Raw genomic sequence first — 26,467 nt, forward strand, 5'->3', positions numbered from 1 at the left:
GAGGGAAGGCGGAGCGGCCGCGGCCGCCGTCCCCGCTAGATGGCGGCCGTGCCCTCCCGGCTCCGGCGCCCGCGGAGCCTCCCCTGGCCGGACGGAGCTGCTGCGGCCCCGGGCTTGGGGCCGCCGAGCGGCTGCGTGAGCGCCTGCAGCCCGCGCCTTTTTCATGACGTGTGTGGCTGCTTGTAAGCTTCTGGTTTCACTGGTTTGTTAGCATTTTAGAAAGTGAAGGTCGAAACTCCGTTGCAGCTGGGATTTTCTCAGTATCTTCCAAGAAGAAGAAAGTTTTATACAACAGAATTAACAACTAAATGATTTGTTAGCCATTGTGGTCGTTTGCCAAGCAAAAAAGTGCAGTAGAAGAGATGACTCTTGTTTATTTTTGGGTTGCTTTAATATGCTTTGTTTTTTTTTGCAGTATCCATTATTTTTAATTCTTTCTTAGGTAAATTTGTGGCAAACATCCTGGAGTGCAAATTCTTCAAGATCCATGGAGCAGCCACTAGTTTGAACACCATGAGTTTATTTTCAGTGCTTGTTTTTTACTGCCAGAATTTCGGTATTCAGATTTCTTACTTTGAATATCATTCCGACCCTACTTAATTGAAAATTAATACAGAAACATTTGTAGAGGAGAGTTTTGGACAACATATTTATTTTAGTGTGCACATACATTGTATAAATGAGTAGATCTGGAAAAAAGTACAAAAGCAGAAAACAATAGGCAGAAGTGTTTAGTACTCTTAACTGATTTTTGAAGAAAATACAACAGCAAAAGTATTTAGGTGTGTAAAGTAGTCTAAACTGTCTGGGATTTGTAAAGACAGGGCACACGCTGAGCAATAGATACTATTAGTCTGTATTGTTGATTAGTGCAAGAGATTATTTTTTAATTACAGCATTAAAAGAGTTGAATAGCATTCTAGGTACGAATTCCTTATAGGGATTGCTAATCAGTTATGCTGTTGTGCTTGTGTGAAATTTATAGTTGAACAACACAGTGCAATAGCAGATGCTGTGCAACTTGCAAACACAACTTTAATCTGTGCAGTATCTCTGCAGAGTAGAATGTTGTGCTTTGAAATGTGTGTAATATGTGATTGGCAGTAGACTTTGTGAGAGGAACCCACTTGCCTGGTTATTTGTCCCACTGTCTTGATACTTACACCGAATTATGATTAAAGTAACTTCAACTGTATGACATCAAGCAGCTTCTTCACTGCAACACTACCATCGCTTACAACTTAAAGCTTTTAAGTTCCTTCCTACTTACTTCCAGTCCATTTTGCTCTTCCTGTTAAACTGTTAAAATTTTAGTAAGCATTAGCACTTTACCAATTATCATTTTTCATTATGCTGTTCCTTGTCTTTCTCTTTCTATGTGAAACACAGGTAGCAGTTATATATGATGTGGGAGCAGAGCCTCAGCTGTATATCTGAAGTTTAGGCAGTGTAGTCTGAGTTTAAGGCTAACCAAGTCTCTCCATGTCCTTAGTCACATTTCTGCATCCTAATATGTAATTTGCAGTTAATTCCCACTAGCTGTGCAGAATTGTCATGTATTTTAATTTTTATAATAGATGTGTCATTTCAGCCCTCAGCTCCTCACCCTGTAGTACTGAGGCACTCGGGTCATTCTACAGGAGCTCCTTGCAAATGCCTGAATCCCTCTTTCATGAAATGCTGTTAGCATCACCGCGGTGTGTCTCCCTGGCTCCGCTTGCCGTCGCACGAGTCAGGGAGCACAGCAGAGCAGGCAGGTTTTCTTCAGCCTCAGCCTGCCGTGCCACGTGCCAGCCGTGCTGCTGTCAGCAACAGCACAGCCCTTGGAGCCTCAGGCTGTCGTGTTTCAGGGACACGGCTTTGAACAGGAAGGGCTGGGGTGGAAGAGGATTGCTGAGGAGCAGGTGATGGGCAGGTGCTAACCTGGGTCTCTCAGAGCCCACCTTGGGCACGCTCTCTAGCTCCATGATCCCGGGGTCCTAGCTCAGGTGTTGTGCAGCAGGAGAGGCTCAACAGCAGCAGGCGGCTTGGCTGAGCCGTGTGAGGGATGGTTGTTCTCAGCTGGCAGTGCCAGGCGCTCCCGAGTGATGAGGTGGCACTTGCAAGCCAGACTGGAGTCCTTCTGTAAATAGTATTGGGTAGCAGTGCTGCAGAGGGGAATGATTTATGAAGAGAGTGTCTGCAGTTTTAAATAAAGTGTTACAACAGCTGCACAGACCCAGATTTTAAGGTTCTGTGTTCCAGTTTTAAATGTTACAGTCCCTCTAATTTTGGATTATTTTGACTAGGCACAGCTGTTAAGCCTTTCTCTCTTCCCTTGCCTCTCCCCAAAGAACATAAGCCTCTGAAAGTCTATGGTTGTCTGTTGTAATACAAGCCTTGCTGGCTATCACATATTGAATTAATGTTATTAACTACCTGGTGATTAATTTGGAAGAGAGAATGAAGAGTAACTTAGAACAGGACAGTGACTAAATAAAAAGATAATAACTTGTAGCAGAAGATTTTTCAAAATAATGTGCCTAAAGATACACATTTATTAAGAAATTCTTTAACTTGTTTTGTTTTGGGAACCATATCTTTATATGTCACATTTGAAAGTCTTATAAAAAGCTTTTACAGGTGTTTCCTCAGAAGGCATTTTACTCTTGTTGCCTAAACTGGCTGGCCTATTACAGTTGCCTTCCCAGGATGTTGTATTAATCAATGCCTTTGAGACTTAAGATCACCTCACTTGTGTAACAACAGGCCAGTTAAATTACTAAGAACACATATTAAATGTTTTTGTAGTTTTGCTAATGTTAACTAAAATAACTCATTGTTACTAATTTAATTTCCCGAAGTGAAATATCACAAATTTGCCAGTTCATAATGAGTTAAGTAAATTGATAAAATCATATTTTGTGATCTGTTTTTTGCTTTTAATGTCTGATGGTAATTTTCCAGCACTCTAGTTTTAATGAAAACATTTACTCATGTAAATGAGGGTTTCAATTTGCTTGTGTTGACAATATTATTTACTTTCAAAGGGAAAAATCCTTCCTTTCTTTACCACCTACTTTCAGAAATCTTTTGGAATGTACCAAGGAAATGTCATCCTTCCTTTGACATTCATGTTTTGTTTGGGTTTTTTCTTTTATTTTAGTTTCTGTGAAGTAATGTAAACTCTAGCTTAATTTGATCTGGCATCCCTGCAGTCGAACATTTGTAAGTATCTTGTATTGTGGCCCATCTGGGTTGTCATAGAAACCAGAGACCTCCATCCTCCTCATTGTTGTTGAAAATGGAATGCAAACAGGGCATCAAAGTGACATTTTTTGTAGTACAAGTGAGAGCTGGGTGAAGATCCAAACAGAAAGGGTTCTTACTGGACTGGTGCTCATGTGGCCTGTTGTAGCAGTTGTTACAGTTCACCCTGTTTTCTCTTAAATATCTACTAGCTGGGCAATAGAAAAAAATTTGAGCATTGTGAAAAAGCCAAGCTTGTGTGGTTAATCTTGTCCACAGCTTTTTCCTCTCTATCTTTCCTTGATGTATTTGTCTTGGACTGGACTGTTAACTAGTAAGGAGATCAGAGCATGTTGCTGCAAATCATTTGTGCTGTGAGAGGCTGAAAGAACCAATTATGTAGCATGTCCATGTGGTTTAATGTTTTTCTGCACTGATCTTCTATCCACTTACAAGCAAAAACAGCCAAATACTTCTGGCAAATATGTTGAAAAGTTTGCACTTGCAAAATAGTAGAAATGCCAAGTGATCATTCTTCAAATCTGTGTGCATTTACCAGATATAATTGCAGAATCACACACGGCTTCCCTTCCCCCACATACGCTCCAGCTGTGTACTCAGCAGTTCTGCCGGCTTGCTGCTGAATGGTCCTGTCTCCTCCCCAGGACAAAGAACCTTTGAAATCGCTGCTGAATACTCGCCAGTGCTGCCAATTGTACATGACTGTGGATTTCCAAAATAGGTTGAGAAATAATTTTCTAAATAGTGACTTGCTCATCGACTGAGAGACAGGCTCCGTCAGCACAAAGGGGGCACAGGAACAGTTTGGTTTTGTGTGTGGGAGAAAAATCTTAGTACAGTCTGTTCATGCTGAGCATGCTGTTGCTGGCCTGAAAGCAGCTGCCTGTGTAGTCTCTGCTGCTGGTGCAGTTTCTTGAGCAATGTGGGTCACTAGGCAGGCTTTTGATCTTCTCTAAATTGATTAAGGAAATGAGATTCTGCCCCTGTGCAAAAGATGAATCCTCTAGTTCAGAGAGCTATGCAGTAGGAGAATCTGTGCTGCAAGAGTTAAAAGCTTGGAGCAAAACCCCCTCTTTCGTCATTGCTCTGGTAAATTGGAAGAGGAAGATGAGAAATGTAGAGGCAGAGTGCTACAATCCTACATTATTTGTCTAGCTCATAATAAATACATTCGAAATGCAGAGTAGGAAAAGGCTTCTGAATTATTATTACTGTTTACATAGTGCTAGTATGTGTTAAATATTTCAAAAGATCTTTGCAAACTTGGTTTTTGGCCTACAGTGCATTGTGTGCAAATCGTACAACCTAACATAACAGCAAGGAAGCAAAATAGGAAAAACCATTAAGAATGTGGGTCTGTGGGGTTAAATCAAGCATGGTTTGCTGCTCAGTTCTTGCTTATGTATAATGAAATATAAATGAAATATGGACTTTTTTCTTCAATGAAAATACATTGAAAAAAAATCTCAAAGTATTCCCTGCACTACTGCTTGTGTTGCCTCAGACTTCCCTCTGGGCATAGGCCTGACATATCAGTGAGAAGGGATTTTAAAAGGGATTAGTATGACTGAAGTGTGCCCTTTTTTCAAGTCATTCATATAAAATGTAATGCTTTCTTCTACAAGCCCTCCATGGCTGTGAGGAAGGACTAATTTTTGCTTGTCCGACTTCACTACTTTTCAGTTCAGCTTTACATTGTCTGTGAATACTCTTTGCTTGTGCAAACCTTTTCTGTGTTTCCTGATTTTGTTTTTTGATACTGTTATTTTGCTTTCTTCTGAGCTTCCTCACAATCAGTGACAGCTTGACTGTCTTCCTGTGTAAACTGACAGATGTCTTTTGGATTTATTTCAGTTTTGATACAGAATCACAGAATAGCCGGAGTTGGAAGGAACCCAGAAAGATCATCAAGTCTAGATCCTAAGTGAATGGTTCATATGGGGATTGAACCTGTGACCTTGGCATTATTAGCAGCATGCTCTTACCAACTGAGCACGAACATATTTATATGATCCTCCAAACAATTGCCATGAAAGTCCTACTGGGCTCATAATTAGTACTGGCTATACAGTGCAAAGTCAAGTATTTCTGTTTGCATGTAAATGGGTTGGTTTTTTTTTTTTTTTGTTTTTTTTTTTTTTTAAATTTCTACAACACCTATTACACATTGACATTCTTTTACAATTGGTCGATAATTTCTCAGTTTTTGGTCATGATGGTTTTTTTTTTCAAAGTAAAGGTAGGTCACTATTTACTTACATGCACTTGCATGTATTTAGTGATATAAAAGTGTGCATAGATTTGTGTAGGACAGATCTTTTAAAAGCCTCTTTTCTTACATCCTGTCTCAACTCCAGATGAATTACAATACAGGGTGGTTTTACCAAGACAAACAAATAATTATGGTCTATTTTCTTGAATATGTGCCCTGTTGTATTTGTTAGAAAACAAACCCTGAAGTTTGTTTCCCCAAAGCAGCCGTTCATTTCAGCATCAGCTTGGTTTATTCAGAGGTAGTGTGAGGGAAAATGTTTTCTCAGTTGTTTCTTTCATCTAATAGCCCCTCAACCTCAGATCCCACAGAACTTGCTCCCTCATATTGAAGCTCCTTTCGGCTTCTCATTTTGTGGAGTTTATCTGAGAAAGAGCATTATGTGGGGGCTTATTTTTATGAACAGTTTAGAAATGTAAACACTATATGTATAAAACTTGAATTAAATTCTTTTTGCAAAGACAGCACAGCTTTAAGTTAATTTTCTGGGTTAGTAATAGAGCTAGAGGTCCCAGTATGAGTAAAGCTACCAGACCTGAGGACACAAAGCAAGATGGCTTGCTGTAACAACCTGTGCTTCAGTTGCTAGGTTTCTGTAATCTTTCAGTCCTTCTCAACAGTGCAATATGTGATTCCTTTAAAAAAAAAATTCCATCTGTATGAAACCATGTGGAGGCAAACTACTACTGTTTTGTGATTTATAGCTGTTAGAGACAGATGTGATAGGTGTTTTTAGAGAAACCTGAGAGAGACCCAATGGTGCTGTTTCTTAGAGGTCCATGGGTATTGAGCTAACACTTCCAAACAGATTCGCAACTGAATTGTCATGCAAGAAATGCTGAGTGAATGTCAATGAAATAATACTTCTGAGTTTCATTAAGACTGTCTGATACCTCCTAGTGCAGGTTTAGCTTTTCAGACCAGTTTGTAGAATGAAATGTGTTTTTCTGGTTATACATTGCATGTACTCTGCAGTAAGTAGCAAGTCAAACATATGGTGTGAAAAAGATCTTGCACTTCATTATGTGATGAAAATATGTTTAATGTTTTTGTTTAATCTTAAAAAAAAAAACCAAAAAAAAACAACAAAAAAAAACCCAACTAATTTGCCTTTTAAATCTAATATGGGCCTGACGTGGCACAGAAGAAATCTTGGACTTCCCCAAAACCACATATATTATATTGTTGAGAATTGCATAAAGAGGAATTACAGGATAGCTTGCTTTCTCTTTCTTACCTCTTCATACTGGGTTAAAAGATCTATTCACCCACCTCAAATGCTCAAGAAATCTGCTCCACTGACATAATATATAAGGAAGGTATTGGATTGTTTTTGAGGAGTCTTCTGTGGGAAGAGAATAATAAGACAGAGCAAAATAATTGAGCATAGAGCAAAATACTTCCTTTTGAAATCTTTTCTAAGAGGTGTTGGGAAAATAACAAATATTACCAAAAAGATCAAAATAGGTACATTTCTCAGGTGATGAGTTTAAAAAGTCTTTCTCAGCTGCAATATTACATTCTTCAGAGGTGAGCATAGCCCACTTGTCAGAAAACAGTATTCCAGATGGGGTTAGCAGTGATGGCTGACTGCTTCAGGAAGTAGAAGCACTTCTGCAGTACTCTATTCTGAAAGCAGTTTCAACACTAGATGCTTACAGCCAGGAATTTTGGAGCTTTAAGTCATGATTCTAGCACATACTTCAAAAAATATGACAGCACAAGTTACAGAGGTACTGGTTACAATTCATACATAAAAATCTTTTTTGCAGAAGTAAGAGCTATGTGTGGCACAGAAATGTCTTTCTGCTTTCCTTCAGTGCTATCCTAGTCTGACAAATTTTAATCCTAGCTCAAACAAGATTTCATTGCATTATAGCATTGAAGCACTGTGGATAGATTTTCACAGAACAGGAGATAAAGATGCTGTAGTTAAATTTCTTCAACGTGTTAATTGTGTTTGTTTCAAATTTATTAGGTTTAAGAGTGATATTTAGTAGAGAAATTCTATCCACCAGAATTAATCTTGTACTTTGTTGATATCAAATGTATCCCAACAAGATAATTCAATATTCTTCAAATAAATTGTTGTTAAAAAGATACTTGTATTCACACTTTGAGCAAGTGTGTCTTAGAGGTAAGAACTAACTATCCTCTGTCTATTCAGCTTTCCTGAAGCAAACTCAGTAGCCTGAGTTCATTATGATTGATCACATCCATGAATTCTGAATTTCTGTCATAATATTACAGGCTTAGATGGCACAAGTTAAATTGCATTAAAGACTGAATCTTTAGACTAAATATAAGAAAATTGGAGAAAGAAGGTCCAAAATCTATTATAGATGTAGAAGGTGAGTCTAATGGTCTTAAATGATCACCCTTGTAAACCAAGTATCTTCAAATTACTTTTAGGTGGATTCAGTATCAATATTTACCTTCCTGTTATAAGAGAAGAACCATCTCTCTTCTCTTTGTACTGGAGGGGATCTTTGACAATGTGCACCAGAGCTCTGAAATAAAATTCCTGAACCATTCTGAACAAGAACTGGAAAGGGGTGGATTCATTGCTTGGCTTTTAGCACAAACAGATTTTGTTTTGGACACTTCAAACTTTCCAAGTCTTAGAAAACAGCAGTCATTTTGAATTATTAGCTGAAGGTTGGGAAACCCACAGTGTTAGAAAGTTATATTTATGGAGATACATGTATGCAAGTATCAAAATATGTTAAAAAACAGGAGAGGCATGGGAAAGGATAGTGGAGCTAATAGCAAAAAGAGTTTTGCCATCACTCATTTATATAGACCAGTTCCATATACCACTTTATGTTGTGAAGTAATTTGAAACAGTTAAAAAAATTAAAGGGGTTGTAAAATGTCGTTCAAAAGTGCAGATTTTGTAATGTTTCATTTATTTTAAAAATAATTTGGATTCTGTTCCAGATTGTTTACAATCCCTCCTTCCAAATTTGTTTCCCTTTTATCTGTGTAAGCATGTGCTGACACTGTTACTCGGTATACACAAATGCTAATCTACCTTCATGCACATGGAAAATAGCTTTCCTGGCACTGAGTTTAAAACTCCCCTAGAATACATTATTAATTGAAGAAGTCTGTCTTTTTAGAAAAGCTTTATTTATGTGGTCACCGTTGAGAAAGTTTATAGAGAAATATAATGCTGTTTGTAAGTAGTGTGATCTTCAGAACATACGACAAACAACCCCAGATGCAGAAAGTGCATTTAAAAATATTTAAATTTCAAAAGTAATTTTCCTTCCCTGTACTCTGGTTGCATACACTAATGTGATCTAATTAGAATGTAAGGACAACTTCTGTTGCCCTGCATGCCTTAGTGCTCTAAATACCTTTCTCTTGGCAGGTCTTTGCAGTGAGGCGAAAGTGTGATGACTGTTGGGTTCCCTGTTGTGAATAATTCCCTAGATCTGCATTTGGCTTTCTGATAGATCATGTATCTCTGAAGTTCAAGGGGTGAGGGAAGTGGATAAGGTGAGGCTGGTGTCCATGTGTGTGCAATTCAGCTGAATCTGACTGCAGCTCAGTAACAGAGCACCAGCACAGCTTCTGCGAGGGCTGCTGAGCTGAAGTGTTCCTTCAGTTACACGTGCTGGTCTTGCAAATGCTGCCGAGCCTTATCAAACACAGCCAGTTGGTGCTGCTGGTATGAAAGCACAGGGGAGCTCTCATGTGGAAGGTTAATGGAGTGTAATTAGAAAGAAGAATGAACTGCTCAACCACTCTATCTCACTCTACCTGCACTGAGAGTGACAAGTGCTCTGATCTTTTATAAACCCTAGAGCAGAGGTGTAACAGTCTAAAATTATGACAGTATAACTGTTGAACGAGCAGGCACACTGTGAAGAAGTAGTATGAACTTATGGGTAGGGATGTTTATGTTCCCTTACCTGGACTCTACTAGTACTTTTTTCATGCAAGATATTGTCCATACTTACATGGCAGATCTCAAATCCATTCTCCTGGGAAGTATCCATTGATGTCAGAAAGATCTTTGTGTGCCATTTGTGCCTTTGTCGTGTCTGCATATCACATAACCATTACCTTGCAGGATGAAGTGATGGCACCATCCTAGGGCTCTGGTACCAAGGCATTAAGCTTTCATAGAGAAGAGTTCTGGTGGAAACAATAATAGTTTCTGGGATTTATATTCTAGAAACTAAACAAAATTTAGATTACATACGTAAATTGAGACTGGATACTAGTGCCTGATCCTGTGAGTTAATTTAGGTACTATGTATGTCTGTTGAAAACTATCACATTCTTAAATTGTTGGGGTTTTTTTTTTTGTTTTTCATCTATAGCACGTAGTTGTGGGTTGTTTTTGTTTTTTCTTTTAATAGAATACACATAAACTTTAATTATGAAATGGCAGCTAGGAAGTAGAGGGGAGACACCTCACATCAGTTCCAAAAGATAAGGAAATTACTGATTTTACTTCCTGCATATTAGAGGCCATTATAGTCTACCCCAGTAATCCTGTCTGATGTCTTTTGATTCAGGGAGAATTGAACAGTTTGGTTTGTATCACATGTACTAAATTTTTGTCTTCCACATCTTTGTTTTTCAGACAACAGGTGCTGGATTATGCTGCCAGATATTCTGAAGGCCTTTACAATGTCAGCGGGTTGATAAGGGGAAATATGCCCAGCTAGTCCTAACAGGCAATCCACATTCTGCATTGCAATGAAAGGAAAAAAAAATCTCAGCAAGTCTGACCTGGAGAATTTTTTTTCCCATTCCAGATCTAAAAACAATAAAAATCTTAATTATGTAAAGAAGGCATGCAATAAAAGGCAACAAGCTTGCTTTGCTTTGCCTCTTTTTCTCTACCTGTGGCCAGTATCTTGTGTTTCAGAAGAAGGTGACAAAAGAACCTTGAGTATATCGGTTGTTTGTGCCTCTGGACGTGTTCATGTTCTAAACAGTAAGGCTGGCTTTATGTGGAGTTTCAGTGCTGGGGAAGCATTTCTCAGAGAAATTAAAAATTCTCCCATCCTTGGATTTCTTTTCTGTGTATAAATACCTGTACTCAGTGAGTAGTTGCCTCTCAATAACCTGGATAAGCGGAGCCTCAGTAAGCTTCACATTACACAGCATAGTTTGTTGGATCCTTGATTGTGGTTGTGGTCTTCCTTGAACCTCTTCCAGTACCTCTGCATCCCTCAAGAAAAAGGTAGCTTTCCATTATTTTGGGAAAATGCCTGTTCTTGGGTGTTTTAATATAAGATGGTGGTAGTTCAGCAAGTCTTCAGTTGTTGAGTAGTTTTGCCATACTTAGTGATGATAAACACAGTTCCTCTCCCCATACAATTTAAATTGGGAGGGCAAGAACTGTGGCTTTGTTTTTCAGAGAGTTTGCTTCAGAGAGTCCACAAACCTTGATACAATTGAAGGCCAGCAGTTTGGAACGTCTGCAGTGATTTCATTTGATGTCTTCTCTGTGAAGCAGGCATTTTTCTTTGTTTTGATTGTCCTTAGTTAACTAAAGAGAATAGGACAGCAGATATGTTTAACTGAACAGAGCTCCTGTCTTTGATATACTGTTCTAATTACTGGGAAGAGGAGAAAAATCTCTCATTTGAGTGGGGTGAAACTGTGACTTTTTGCTCTAATAGCTCATTCTGCTTATGAAGTAGAGATCACCAGTGAACTGTGATGTGATGTTATTAGTGATACATTTTAATTGAATTGGCATTAAACAGTATTTGATTGACAACAGGGAAATTCTGGTGTTAGTTTGTGGCATTTGTAAAGCAACTGAGGAAAGGAAGTATTTGATGCTGTTACCAAAATCAGAGTTATCAATAGGGGGTTTTATGATAGAATTTGAGCATCCAGATCTTTCTGTTCACAAAAGAATGCATTTCTGTTCTGTGGTTTGGTAAATCTAGTAATCTAGCTTGATATTTCTGATCATGCATGAGGCACATGAGTATGAACTATGTGTGTTTCCTTTTGTGAGGAAAAGAGGAGGTGTGATTCAGTCATGAGAATAGCTGTAGGATGCACAAGAATCCTACTGAAGCTGACTAAATTTTAGTCAAGGACTGTGATACTGTGCACATGAAAATCTGCTTAGTATGTTGTAAAATTACTTTATGACTATACTTTCCCTTTGAGTTATTCCAAATATGAGGAGTTACCAGGTTAAAAAGTATACTTCTCTTTAGGTTGTTTGTTTCTAAACCATGAAATAAGTTCATTTATTTAAATTGCTCCACTTTGCTTGCTTAATGCAGACAAATTTAGTTTAAAGGATGTTGTGTTATGAGGTAAATCATGGGTCGGAGAAGAGAAGCAGTGGGACTAGCCTGGCAGAGGTGCTTAGCTTTAGTAAACAGCTACTGTGTATAGACACAAACAGCTTTCCCATGGGGGTAGCTGCTCCTGTGTATTCTCCTGTGCAAGAATAACAATGCACAGTATTTTTTATTCTGAGATTTTACGTTGCAAGTTTCAGTCTATGACAGATTTTACAAGACCACATTACATGATTCTAGTAAACTAGGTTCAGTTGGAGATGATACAGACTTTTTTTTACATTGAAGTACAAAGGCTCCTGTTTCATTTCTGAAGCTATGTCTAGGTGTTTTTTTTATTTTTCCCTTAAGAACGTTTTTTTTTCCACTGTGAAACTGACAAATGGGTGTAGAACAATAAGATGGGCAAGATAAAATTAAAATGAGCACCTTTTCCAGTGTAGTCAGCAGTTTAATTCTTTAATTTCGTCAGTGTTTTCATGTTGAGCTTGTCCCCATATCCCTTTTCCAACTTTGTATTTGTACTTGGAAATATTTCTGTAAAGGAAAAAAACCTAAAGCAAGATTAACTTTGTCAAACCTTGTCAAATTTAAAAAAATAATTAAATTAATTCCTTTAATTTCATTATTCCTTAATTACATTCAAAGTACTGTACTTAACTCTTTTTCCTGTTCTGTTTTGCCTGTTGTCACACACTTAATTCCCCATTCATTAATTGCTTCATTGTTTAATTATTGTTGCTGTTCTTGCAAATTTCTTAACATACGTGCTGGGGTAAGAAGCTAGATATTACATTTAGTTAATATGTAAACTGCAGGAATACATTGCATGTGTGCTGCCTCGTGTGTGCCTGTTCATTCTCTGTGCTCTGCTTTGTGCATGACTATTCTAAAACAAGAAGACAGTGACGCTTAAGGCATTTTATGGTACAACATTCCCTCCACAAAATAATTTGACTTGGGGTGCTGCAAATATTAAAAGACACAGTAGTGAAAATAAAGCAATCAAAAAGTCACATGAAGCAGAATAGCACAACTGCTATTTTTGACAATTTTAACTTATAATTCTGGCTGTGTTTTTAAATTTAGAAAAAAATTAAGCATTCTCCCCTGTTAAGAAAGAAGGAATGAATATTATTTTCAGAACTGTCATAATCCACTTCTGAATGATTTCTAGCAGCTTTAAGTAATGTTTCTCATTAGTAAAGAAAATATTCAGTATCACTTTCAAAATATGTATGTTCATGTCTGAATTGTGTGTTTGTTTCAGAATCACACCTGTAGGAATTAATTTAAAATACAATTGTGATAAGTCTACCAACATTTTTAATGACAAAAATACTTTTCACATCATACCAATGCTATCTAATAATATTTATCTGACATAACATTGTTTTTTTATGGAATAAAATTTTATATAAATTCCATTTTACACAAGGTACCAGATGCCATAATCAGAAATTGTATTAAAGATATTAAAACTGCAAAGAAAACTTATTAATTCGGAGGTTTCCAAAACTAAGTGGTTCATCTCTAGTGCTCATCAGTATTCTAAGTGTAAATTCACCTCACAGGGCCATCATCGCAGAGGCAGGAGAAGCATTCAGTTGCCCTCACATGCTCTGCAACCTCTTTTAGATGTGCAGAAGTCCTTGCATCTTTGTGCTGCTTTTACAGCTGTGTTTTCTGTGAGCTGAATGCAGCATTTGCTCTTTGGGACACTTACTGGAGTGTTGGCAATGCAGCCATTGACTAGGTAAGGTTAGACACCCATGTATTTTAACTAAGACTTCAAAGACATACAGATTTTTCAGCTATAAAAAGAAATAGGACACATTTCAGTAATGATGCCCAGTAAGGCATTCAAGTATGAGGTGAAAGTGGCCTCCCAGTCCCACTGCTACATTTCTGTTCAGCATTCAAGCACCTCTAACTCTGGGGGAGCCTTTTTGACTGAAAGATATAGAGGCCATTTTGATCACCTTTAAGAAGTAGGAAATGGTACCACTCTTTTTTCTGGAAATAAAATTCTTTCTAATTTAGTTGGTTTAGATTTAGTTGATAGAAAGATCTGGCTATAAGTGAAGCACAGCAACAAATGCAGAATTCCATAAAAATACAGGATAACCACAGAATAACTGTAAATATTTTTGTAGTCCTTAGATCATTCTTTCAATGGAATTTAATTCAAGCTGGCTTGTACAAAAGGGTTTTTTCCATTACTGGTGTAGATTCTGCGTCATCAATTTCTATAATTGGATTTCACTATTTTAAATTTTAGATACTATCTTAAAGTAGTAAATGAGTATACAATTACTTTCCTTGCTTGTAATCTTTCCATTCCCAAATTCCATTCCCAGAATGCACCTTCTTTGCACGTTAAAAACTATTGTACCAGATCTCTTAAAGTTAAGCTTTTAACTTCTTTCTGCCATGGAAATTCTGGTATCTTTCTCTTTGGGTCATGTCAGTGGCTGGCAGCTGAGCAGCTCAAACCACATCAGCTTTGGTTTTGTGATATGAAATGTATGCATTGCAAGATTATTTAGTATGCTAGTTTACTTTCTCATTTTAAAAATTCTTTATATTTTAATTTTTATTAATTTTTGAAGTTGAAAAGCAGAGCTTTCTTTAGGTATGGATGTTTTTCTGAACATGTTCCATGAAAGAAGAGGAAAATGTGTCACCAAATACAACCAGGGATCTAGTATTTAGAAGTGAGATGTACTCAGAGAACTATGTTTTGCTTGATTGACTGATTTAAATGGAAATAATGCTTAACTAATAAGGATAAAAATCTTAAACCTACTTAAAGTTTGCACCAAGTACTTTGCTTATCCTATAAAAACATATTCATGGTAGTTTTTAATGAGCACAGAGATGTCTTTTGGCATAGATACATTACCAAGAAGATCTATTTCTCGCTTAATCAAACCAAAATAATCTTCCAATGCTGTGTTAGGATCTAGCCTGTGGCATAAATGAGAAAGTGGTATAGCAAAATGTCACAATATTGATTGCAATTATTAACTTTAAGGAAGGGTCATATGAGATGTCTCGAGCTCTGAACTCAGCAGCGTGAATGGTTCCTGATGAGATTAGCGATAAAGATGTCAAGACAGCGAGAGCTCTGAGGTGATGCAGTGTGCTTACGGGGGCACTGTTCAACAAATGGGTTTGGAAGTAGTCTGATAGTAACCATTGCATAGGGCTGGCAGTTCCTTTTTGGGTAAAATACAGTTTGGAAGAATGGATGAGATTATTAAATTCTTTCACATCATGGATGTAATGAGAGGATTGACATTCAGTTTTGAGGAAGGTTCAATAAACTTGAAAGACAAATGCTTTTCATACATTCATATTATGGCATGAAAAGAAACTATTCTAGGAGTATGAGGAGAACTAGAGCTTTAAGACATGCAGAAAACTCATTGTGTGCATGATGATGTGTTTATGATTGAGTTAATCTCAATTTAAAATGTTAAAGTAGTCTGTAAGAATTAAATATTCTTAAATATGAGTGGAAAGGAAAAATGGCAATGATTACATTTAAAGAATTAGGAATATTTTTTTAAGAATTCTGTGGTACTTTTAGAACACCTGAATCTGATCGGCATTCAGTCTCTAAGACACGCATCTAGGACTTGATATCAGCCTTGGCAAATCTCAGTCATACAGACTGTACTTTCTGCAGCACAAACTGTCTTTAAAATTGATTAAGAACAGTCAAATAACTGAGGAACAATTTTAAAACACGGTGTTAATGAAGTTTGACAGTAAACAAGAGTTTCTTTCATAGCACCCTCCCGTTTAGTTCCCTGCGGAAGGAGGCTCTGCCGAGGTTGCTGCAGACACACGTGCGCTTCAGCGGGATGCCGGGGCAGCCGTGCGCTGCGTGCGGAGTCAGAGCAGCGGCGTGGGCTGGGCCGGGCACAGGGGGACGCAGAGGGTAGCGCTGGAAACGGGACATCTGCTCCGGGTTCCTGTGTAGGTGCAACCCTGAGAAACTCGCCTGGTTTTGCAAATTCAGCTATGGACTTTGAAATATGTTGTTCAGAGCATCTCTCTTGGTAATTACGAACAAACAGACAATCCCAAACAGTCTTGCAGATAGTAAAATTATTTCAGTAGTTTCAATGTGTTATTTTTACTGACAGTTGGTAGAAACAGCTTATTAAACTGCGTAAGAAATTGGCATGCAGTGCAAACTTCAGTTTTACTCTCTGAATCTTAAAAGCATTAGATGTTTCTTCCAATTTAATATCTGCATAATGGATATGGATGGCAGGATATGCTGCTGCCAGGCAGCTCTCAGCAGCCTCCACCAGGATAGCGTAGACTTCCAGAGCAACGGCGTTTTTCCACTCACGTTATGCATCTTGTGCCAAATATGCTGAGCGTCAGTTTTTGCACAAAGCACCAATACAAACTGTGCTTCGGTCCTGTTTTACCCCATCTCTGCAGGCCGTGCTTCAGGCCCGGGGGTGGAACAGGCAGTGTGTGAATGCCATGTGACTCACCTCGCTCCTGCTCCCCTGCTTGCCTCGCTGGCTCTTGTCCTGCTGTAGCAGTATGGCAGAGGAGCCCTCAGCCTCTCTCTCTCTCCTTCTCTCTTTTTTTTATCATTTCACTAATGTTCCTCCCATTGTAAAGAACAAGATGGAAATTCATTCTTGGGCCATTGCTGCTGATTTCCTCCAGTCAGGGATTCAGTAGAAGAGCATCATTATCCCTGAATTTCGTACTGGCAGCTGTGGAAGACAAAAACTCCCTTCCTGTTCATGCTGGGTATGGTAATTCTTTAGCCTCCCGTGCAGGAGGAGTGTATGTGCAGTCCATTTTTTGGCAGGTATTCTATAAGTACATTGCATTATTTCCTCTCCTACTTTGCTGCCTTCTCTCCTCCCCCTTGGCTGCGTTTTCAGCTCTTGTATCTGCTTGCTGACGCCGCACTTTGATTTGCATGTTAACATGGTTGATCTTTTCAGAAAGCAATTTTAAATGATTGTCCAGTTATTATGTATATGAGCAAGCTGCTGGACACAGGACATTAAAACTATGTGAAATATCTGAATTAGGGAAATGCCTTCTACACTTCTGTTATATGATCCTTGTTTCAGAAGGGAACGAACAGTTTACAGCTTTTAGGCTTTGACAGCTTTTAGCACTTTGCTGGATGCAGGGTAAAATAGTTCTTTTAGTAAAGGACTTTACTAACTCCCTGAATTCTCAGCTAGGTTGGGCCAGTGTTTCTCTTGCCAGAGCTGAGCAAGCATCTTCAGCCAGGGCTGTGGGTTTTGTGGAAGCCCTGCAGTCCTTCTTCTGTTAACTTCAACTTGCTGAATTCAGTCTTTTGCTAAAAGATCGATCATGTGAGCTCACACATTTCAACATTATGAAACAGGGATGTGGGGTTTGTTGCTTGAAGTTTTTATTTGGCTTTTTAAAGTTCCAGTTTTCAAATCTGTCAATTTGGGAACTTGCCCTTTTTGTTGTCTTCTTCTGAGCTAGACGTACACATTCACTGTGTGAGGCACTGTGCTGTATTAGCTCATCATAAGCAAGATACTTAAAATCATAAGTCTACTGTATATCCATAAAATGAGGAAAACAGATTTTTTTTTTAAGCTCAGAATTTCATAAACATGTGCGAATGAAATTTGAGGAAAAATATTCTTCCAGTTGTAGTAAATAACTGGGGTTTTGGTTTTTTTTTCCTTCATCTCTATGTTTAGTACTGTGTCTGAATACTAGTGCTTCAAAACAAAACAAACCAAAAAAATTAAAGCATTTGGTATTGTCAAAATGGTTGTGTTATTTGAAACTTTATTTTCCATGTACGTGCAACTTCAGCATCTGGCTCTGGTAGAGCTTTCCTGACCGTTCCTGTTTCCACCAGGGCTTTCTTGGTTCAGCTTGTCCCATGCCTTTAACTTCATTCTCCTCTTCCAAAGACTGCCTTGTTGTGTAATTTCTTGGAGTGTGCATATGCTCTTGATCAAGGGGGCTTAGGTATATAGCTAAATCTTTTTAAAACTGTTCAAATTTGGGGGTGATTAAAGTATATGTAAAAATGTCCATTTCTGGTCATGCCTGCAGAAGGTAAAAAAAGGCTCACCGCGTTTTCACTGTTGTGTACACTAAAGTATAATGTGAACATAAATTGTAAGCCCTTATTATCCATGCAGATAACATGTATCTTATGCTGCAAATCACTTGATCTTAAATCCTTTTACTGTCTAAAGGAGGTGCACAATGGCTACTGGGAGAAGAGATAATTTCAATAATAATAATTTCTAACTTTAATGGAAGCTAAAATGTAATATGAAGCCCCTAAGCTGGAAGAAATAGATCTGTACCATTTTTTTCCCATATAGGTAGGGCTCTCTGATTCTTTTTCAGGTGACAATAATATTGAACAGAAGGACCATGCATCCATGCCCTTCCTGACCCACCCTTTGCACTCAAATTGACTGTTTCTCACTCAGTTTCAATGCCTGGTACAAAATGACATGCCTATTGCCTTGAAATCAGCTGGGAGGCTTCAACCCAAAGTTCTTTTTTGTCACTATTTAGGAGTGTGTGTGTTTGAAGGAGTCAAAACATGTGGAATCATGTAAATATAAGTTTCTGAGGTCTTGCAGTGGTTTGTGAATAGGCTGAATTTTGGTCAATGAGTTTCTACAAGAACAGTGAGGTCACCTTGCTGGGCTGTTAATACTCCTCTGTGGCCAATTTTAGACTGTGTCTATTAGGTAACAGCAATACTTAAAATTTCAAAAAGAGAAGTCCCACTAAGCTTCTGAGCAGTTCCTTATTTGCACTAAATAAATGTATCTTTAGGTGCTATTATTTTCTCTACTACGTGCAGCTAAATAACTGTCATCATTTCTGTTTATGATTTTGTTTATCTGGTAGAAAAGAGTGGTGGAACAGCTTCGAAAGAATTTGATAGTCAAGCAGGAACAGCCAGACAGTAAATTTCAAATACAGCCATTGGCACAGTCAGAAAACAAACTACAGACACCACAGCCACAACCACTACAACAGCTACAGCAACATCACCATCAACAGCAGCAACAGTCCACGGCACCCTCTCCAAATGTGATAGGATCACAGGTAAAAAGCTACAATTCTTTTAATTACTAAATGATGAACTCAATGAAAATTAAAAAAAGGAAAAGTGCAGAGAGAAAACTGCAAACTTTCACTTATGCCTGTTAGTGTACCAAATGAATTTTTTCTTCTGTGAATATGCAGATATGGATCTTTTGGGTTTTTTGGCAAAAATCTCCAATCTGAGTTTAAAAACAATGTGCTGTTTGAAAGTTGAATCATAATACCACAGAAAAGAAGGGTGGCAGTGTAAAAAATAAGTGAAAGTTTAGCACATGAGCCTGTCTTTTCCCTAGGTGTGTGAATGAATCTGACCTAGTACGTCTCAAGAAATAGTTAAATATTTCACACACTCTGTATGAGGTATATGATTAAAATCCTTTATTTTTAAATGACTAAGCAAATGCCCTCTACAAATGTAAACAAAATGCAAGAAAACAGTTCCTTCTTTCTGCTTGGTTCTTTTTAAACAGAGGTAGGTCATACCAAATAATACCTGAATTTTCAAGGATTTGTCTAAAAGCATATAGTGTTAATTGCAGACTTCAAGTTTCAGAAAATAGGGTCTTTATTGGGAAGGTGAACTGAATTTCACTACAGTATAGGATTAGAGACATAATGCCAGAACTCAGCAGAGAAAGTGGATTGCTTAAGAGGGGAATTTTCAAGTTTCTCCTGTTCAGATGTTTGAATTCATGAAAGTGTGCTAAATAAAACAGATAGAAAATGCAGGGAGGCATTCTGTAAAAAGAAGTGTATATGAAGTCTTTTCTTCCTGTTGATGCAATTTTAAGAGCTCATGTTTACCTGAATAGGCAGATGACAGAATTCACCCATGAAGTTTGCTTTATGCAAATTGCAGTGAATCACACCCACAGCTTTGACCAGTTGTGATTCTCATCTTCTCTTTTTCTGAAAGCACAGAAGAGATAAATGGTTGGGCTGTTAGTTCTCTTATTAACTCAGCAAGTTGGTTTGGATGTGCTCTAAAATGCATTAGTGAAGCTTAGCTAATTGTATTTTTGAGAAAAACACATTGAAATGAAGCAAACCTAACTAAGGAAAACACATTTTGAGCAGCAACATCAATATCAAAGCTAAAATGGAACAAAGGAGCAAATATTATTCTGTCCTTAAGTATTTATAGGCAAGCAATGGATCACTGTTGTATCAGTAATCTGTTTCTCAGTCAGAAAACATGAGAGCAGCAAACAGAGTTTCATGTGTTTCTCAGTATTCCACGTTTTGAATTCACTCATTAACTTCCAGGTCATCTCCAGGGTTGTAAAAATTGAGGTTTTGTTCAAAGTTAAAGAGCCCTCTAGCGAAACAATCAAAAAACTGCTACTCTCTTCGATACAGTAGTGCTTGGAAAGTAGTTACAAATTGGAAGGGAGTTTGTCCTGTCCCTTGGATAAATAAACCAGCTTTTATCCTTAACACTTTTCTGATTTTATTTATGTTGTTAAAATAGTGAAGTATCCTCTCTTATTTCTGCACATTTTGTATCTAAGGTTTTGCCTCTGTCTTAACTGTCTCTCAGTCTCTTTCAGCAAAGAAAGGTGCATTACTTTGTCTCTCTATGAACAGTTTGTTCATGCCTACTTTTGTAAATAACATATTTTTCAAGTCTGTGTCACTACAGAGAATTTTTTCAGTGATTGTCTTCAGAGTAATCAAATTTAGGAATCCAGGTATATATGCCATAATTAACAGTGACACATGATATGTCCAGTTAGAAGTTCTTTTAAAATTTTCATAACTAAAAGGTCATTATTGCAATATTATGTGCAATAATGCAGACTCACTATGAATGCAACTCCAGCATGAATTAATATATTGACTACTTTTTAGAATATAGATCTAATTAATGCTCAGCAAAGTAACAGAGATATCAAGCTCTGTGATCTTCTGACTGAAGCTGTACTCTGAGCACTTGCAGAATTAGTAGAACCCCTTGGAAAAGTCACAGTCTTGCATTACATGATTGATTACACTTTTCTTTAAAACTTTTATGGTTGAATGTAATGTTTGTGAAAATGATACCACGTTACATCTCATTGGAAAAGCTTGAATAATGTTACTGCATTATGGAAATGGAGCCTCTTGCTTTGGGGAAGGTGCAGCAGAGGTTGATAAGCTTGTTAGATCTCAGATAAAAAGTTAAGAAAATTGAGTTGCAACAAGGACAGTTTAATTATGTCTGGATTTTTCATAAATGTATAAAACTGAAGCATAAATTATCCTTTGATTTGGCATTATACAGTGAATTTTTTCACACTTGTTTATAATTAAGAGTTAGGTGACAGCTTAATTATTATGAAGTTAGAGGTGTGAAGGTAAACTCTTTGTTTAAGGGAACAGTGTTGGTGAAAATACTGCAGAATTCAACTAGAAATATATTGTTTTATTAGGAAAAAAGATAAAGGTCTTGTATGATTAAAGTCAAGTAGTCTAAATCAGGCATGTTCAGAACACAAAGACTGTGCAATCCCTGTTTTCCCATTTTTTCCTCTGTAAAACACAGAGCTGACATCAGGAGCAAATGCTGGTTATTTAGTACTAAAGCATTTGATCATGTGACTAAAGTTTTGAAGATGCAGTGCCATTGGTGCAATGGATTTTTTACACCAAAGTGAAAAGAAATAAGATCATTTGCCATTCTGTCGAGTGTCACATGTCATGAGTTTTCTGTTTGCATCGTGTTCTGGTTTTATATGGAGACCCTCACCTTGTTGCTTTTTGAATGAGAGTTGTAAAGTCCATTTGCTTTAGCATCTTGGGAGACAGTATATTTTAAAACAAAACTGTGAAATGATAGTTGCTTCAACTTTGGAATTTTGGACATGATGTACTGAGGCATTTCAGATAAATGCTGTTGTTACATGATTCAAAACCACTCTTTTTAAAACAGCCCAAGAGTAATCATGGTGTCAAATACATATTCCAAAATTAGCCCATTCCACAGAAGTTAAACTTAATTGTCTGCAGCTGGGCAGACTAACAGCCAGCTCTTAAAACTTCAGGACAACCCTACTGATACTATTAGGAAAGAAAGTTCAGTGCAAGGTAACTGTATGTATCACTAAAGCTGAGACTGGGATGCCCAAAATAATAATTATATTTTTATTTTTTTAAAAAATCAACTTATGAATGCTTTTCCCCTTCTTCCTCTGATTGTGAAGATCACTGTAACTACAGTTTCCATTTGAAAATATGAGTTTTACTCAGTGAAAAGCTAGTTTGTTGCTATGTTTCATAAACCTTCACCGTAGATGTTTGATATTGACAGCACATATTTGGAAGTATTATGAAACTAAAAGATCCAAAATGCATATGCCACTGCTAACACCTAATTGTAATTTTCTCAGGAATAGGTTTTGATTCAATCTGCAGTGCTGCAGGTGATTAAAACAGAACAAACATGTGCCTCAAATGAGAATGCTTCTAGCTATCCAGTTTTCAGAGGCATAAGATAATGTGCTTGTCTGAACAGCAGGTAGATAGGCTCAGAGCTGCCTCTTCTTTCTCATGCTGTCTATTGTTTCTGACTAACCAACCCACGTCCTGTCTGATATGGAGTGTCTCTGTCTCTTACAGTGTATTTTCTGTTTCCCTTAGAAAACTGTAACTACAGCTTCTATGATCACCACTAAGACACTACCTCTCGTCTTGAAAGCAGCAACTGCGACCATGCCTGCCTCTGTTGTGGGTCAGAGACCTACCATTGCCATGGTTACTGCTATCAACAACAATCAGAAAGCAGTCCTCAGCACTGATGCGCAGAATGCACCAGTCAACCTCCAGACAACAAATAAGGTCACTGGGCCAGGAGCTGAGGCAGTCCAAATAGTGACAAAAAACACAGTAACTTTGGTAAGCGTTTCATGTGTTTGCCCTGCAGTTATGTGTGGGTTTGGTTAACAAGAGGGCTATTAGAAAAAAATAAACAGTCAGGGTTTCTCACAGAAATGAGGATAGTAGGGGCATGGTGTGAGTCCTCACTAGCTGACATTGGTAAAGCGATAGTCTATAAGAAAAACATCTTCTCTCCATGTGGGTTGTTATTACTGTTTTGCTTTATAGAGTTAAATCAGTGCTGTCATCACCTCTGTAAAGTTTCCCCTGTTAGTAACCGTAGTCATGGAGCAGTAGTGATTGTTTTGCCCTTACTGAATCTGTATGGCTGTGCTCTGCAGAATTCCTACTCTTTTCTTAGGCAAAGGAGATGTCAGACTTTATTTGATCAATTTGAGTCTTCATCTTAGATTTTTTTGAGTCAATCTCTTACTCCCTTTGCATGATAAAGTCTCTGGTGTTAGATACATCCCTTAAGTTTGCCCACTACCATGTCTTCATTCAGCACGTTTTCAAACACATAAACGCATGCTGTTTCTTTAAAAACATGTATTTTGGAAATACCAATTTTGTGCTTTAGCTACACCACACAGTCTTTTCCAGAATAGCTAGCCACCTAGAAATAAAAGAACCAGTGTTTCAGAACTGGATTATATAGGCTTCTTGGTCTGGAAACCAGGCATTATGTAACAGCATGACAAGGAAATTTTACTTCTGAAGTAAAGGCTATGGCTTTATTAAACATAAATCCAATTTATCTATATTTATTAAAATACAGTTTAATGCAGATAGAAGTAATTTTACTCCCTAATGAGGCATATGTTTGTGATCAGAATAGAGAAGACTATTTGACTGACGTTATTTCTATATTCTCTTTTCCTGTGTCATCCCTTGCACCACTGTCATCTCTTCTTTGTGTCTGTACTTCATTTCCTTGCTGAATAACTTTGATTTGAGGAGGTAATTCTATTTTAATACTAGTCTATGATTTATGTTTTTGTAGCAAATTTCATCAAAAATATCAGAATATTTTCCTGAGTACTAATTAATCAGTACAAGACCTTTTTTAAGAAAATTGCAATCTTGTGTCAGTGGACAGAAGTATAGGAGGGTATAAAATCACATTGACATTAATTTCAGAGAATCTCCCCAGGTACTCATGGTAGCTGGTAGTGCTATTCAGTGGTTAATCATGTGGCAGCTCCATGAAGGTGATTTCAGTTTCACTTTCAGGGAAGTACTTAAAATCAGATCTTAATTGTTTCAAATGAATAGCCTACTTTTGAAAATTTCAAGTTGGGTATTTAGAGCCCCTCGTAGTGTCATTAATATTGCTGAAAGAGTTGTAACTTCCCAATCTTTGCTATTTGCATGAGATGTTCTCTCATTCTTCTGTGTGTCATTTACTATAAAAAGACCATAGCTCATGTTACTATTTTCTGTCTGTTGTAATGCCATTTTTTAATGATTAAAAGAAATACAAGTTTTTATTATCATCAGATGAAATGGTTTTAGATTGCAGAGCACAATAGTTACTACAGTTGAACTAAAAGGAAATATGTCTGCAATTTATGAAGTAAGGTGTGCAGGATCTAAAAAATAAGGTTTAGTTCTGTCTTTAATACATTTCTAATTAGGAACCTCTTGCTATAAAAAAATTATTTACAGAGTGAAAACTGAGGACATCAGGTCTGAAAATAATTCTGAATATTGATTTTGGTGAAAAACTTAAAAGCTAAAGCTTCCTCTTACTTCTTACTGAGCTTTCTCATGTTCTTACAGCAGGTTCAGGCTACGCCTCAGCCCATAAAAGTGCCGCAGTTCATCCCTCCTCCCAGACTTACTCCTCGTCCAAATTTTCTTCCACAGGTGAGTATACAGAGAACAAACAATAGAAGAAGGAACTTAATTATAGCATAGATAGAAGAGACTTTTGATGAACATTTTGTGGCATTTACTGCTGATGTGCTGGAGAAGACAATTCATCCTCAACAGGTTTGCAGATGTTAACAAATTTGAGGGTGCAGTCAATATTCTTCAAGGCAGTGCTGACATGCAGACAGCCCTAGACAGGATAAAGGAAGGGGCCAGCAGAATTTCTGGAGCCTCAGCATGAGAAAAGGTGGTCTTCTACTTGGAATGGACTAACTCTTTGCACAGGTACAGGCTGGGGGCTGACTGGCTGAGGAGATGCACAGATTAAAAGGTCTTGGTTGACAGCAGCTAAATGAGTGATGTGCCCTAACAACAAAGAAACCTACCAGCATGTTGACCTGTACCAGCAGGATTACAGCCAGTAGATTCAGAGAAGAGATTATCCACCTTTCCTCAGCAATCGTAAAACTGAGTCCAATAAACACCCTGCAGTTTTGGAATCCCTGGTTGATAAATCTGAGAGAAGCATGGGAAGAAAGGCCACTAAGAGAGCTTGGGTGGGGCAGGAATATATAACCTGTAAGGAGAGGCCGAGGAATCTGGGCTTTTCAAATTTGGAGAAGAGGCTTTGGAGGCACCCTAACAGCAGTGTTACTTCCAGTATCAGTGAGGAAATAAACAAGAAGCTGGAGACATAGGTGGTTGGCAGGACAATTAGAGGCAATGCTCATAAATTAGGACAGCGAAGTTTTAGACTGCATATAAGGAAACACTTCTCTCCTTGAGGACAATTAGGAGCGGAAGAGGCTTTTCAGACATGTTGTGAAAGCTTCATCCTTGGGAGTTTTACAAGATTTATTTGGACAAAGCCTTGAGCCAACCAATCTGCATTTAGTGATGGTCCTGCTCTGAGCAGGAGGTCAAATTAGAGACCTCCTCAGCCATCCTCCAGCCAGTATGAGTTTGTACTTACAAAATTTGCATATGATGATTATATATAATCTTGTTTGCAATAAGTGAAATGAACCCATGGAATAGGTGTCATCAAAATCAAAGCATCACCCAAGGCCTTAAATTGCTCTAATTGTTGCTTGCTGCTCATGAGCAAAAAAAGAAAAAAATGATATTTCTCTAGATTATTCCCAAGTATTTCTGTATTTCAAGGGAGAATGACCTCTGTTTTCAGCTGAGTAGTAAAACTTGCAGTTCACTTTTTTTTTTCATGGTTTGGGGAGGACATGGATTGCTTCTTTATGTAAAAAAAAAAAATATCTTGGATTAACTACTTAATTTGTATGAAATATGTGATGCTGTGAATAAAAATAAATCTTTTGCAAAGCGAGAAGGGAAAGTAAGGGCTGGTATCTGATTAAGATTTGGGTATGGTGAGATCTGTTGGAATGTGATCTAGTTTTTCATGGTAAAATGCTTTATGGAGTATTGCAGGAATCAAATAAGGAAAAAAAAGCTTTATTTTTAAAGTAAAGTGCTCTGCTTCTGTACTCTGTAATGATATTTTCAGTCCATAGCTAAGTACAAACTTAATGGAGACATGAAATAAGCAAGTATTGGTGATGGAGTTTTAGAAGATTCTTGTGGCTCTTTTCTTTCTTGTGAAAGAAGATAAATGGTTGCATTTACTTGTATGTTCAGCACTTTCAGTAAGGGATTAATATATAATCTTGTCACTTTTTTTGCTTATCAAGATTGCTTTTCCAGGTATCTAAATAATATATAGAATTGACAGATAACAGGTATTTGCTGAAAAAAAATAATTTTTTGTTTCAGGGCACAATCAACTGTT

The 26,467-nt window shown here is 37.6% G+C and overlaps 1 protein-coding gene across 42 annotated transcripts in view; it reads left to right on the forward strand.

Annotated features, from left to right (window-relative positions):
* The window catches only part of PHF21A (PHD finger protein 21A), a 123,586-nt gene that overhangs the window by 79,192 nt on the left and 17,927 nt on the right, over nucleotides 1-26,467 (forward strand). For 33 of the 42 annotated variants that reach the window (XM_085581830.1, XM_085581831.1, XM_085581820.1 and 30 more), the window contains 3 exons: nucleotides 18,733-18,933; nucleotides 22,552-22,806; nucleotides 24,571-24,657. In XM_085581830.1, the coding sequence (XP_085437956.1) occupies nucleotides 18,733-18,933; nucleotides 22,552-22,806; nucleotides 24,571-24,657 (543 nt within the window). Of the gene's footprint in view, nucleotides 1-10,121; nucleotides 16,603-18,732; nucleotides 18,934-22,551; nucleotides 22,807-24,570; nucleotides 24,658-26,467 lie in introns of all 42 variants that reach the window. The other 9 variants (XM_085581851.1, XM_085581848.1, XM_085581849.1 and 6 more) reach the window with 3 other exon arrangements.

This window comes from Lonchura striata, chromosome 5, assembly GCF_050655825.1.
Source record: "Lonchura striata isolate lonStrDom1 chromosome 5, ASM5065582v1, whole genome shotgun sequence".
Taxonomy (NCBI): domain Eukaryota; kingdom Metazoa; phylum Chordata; class Aves; order Passeriformes; family Estrildidae; genus Lonchura; species Lonchura striata.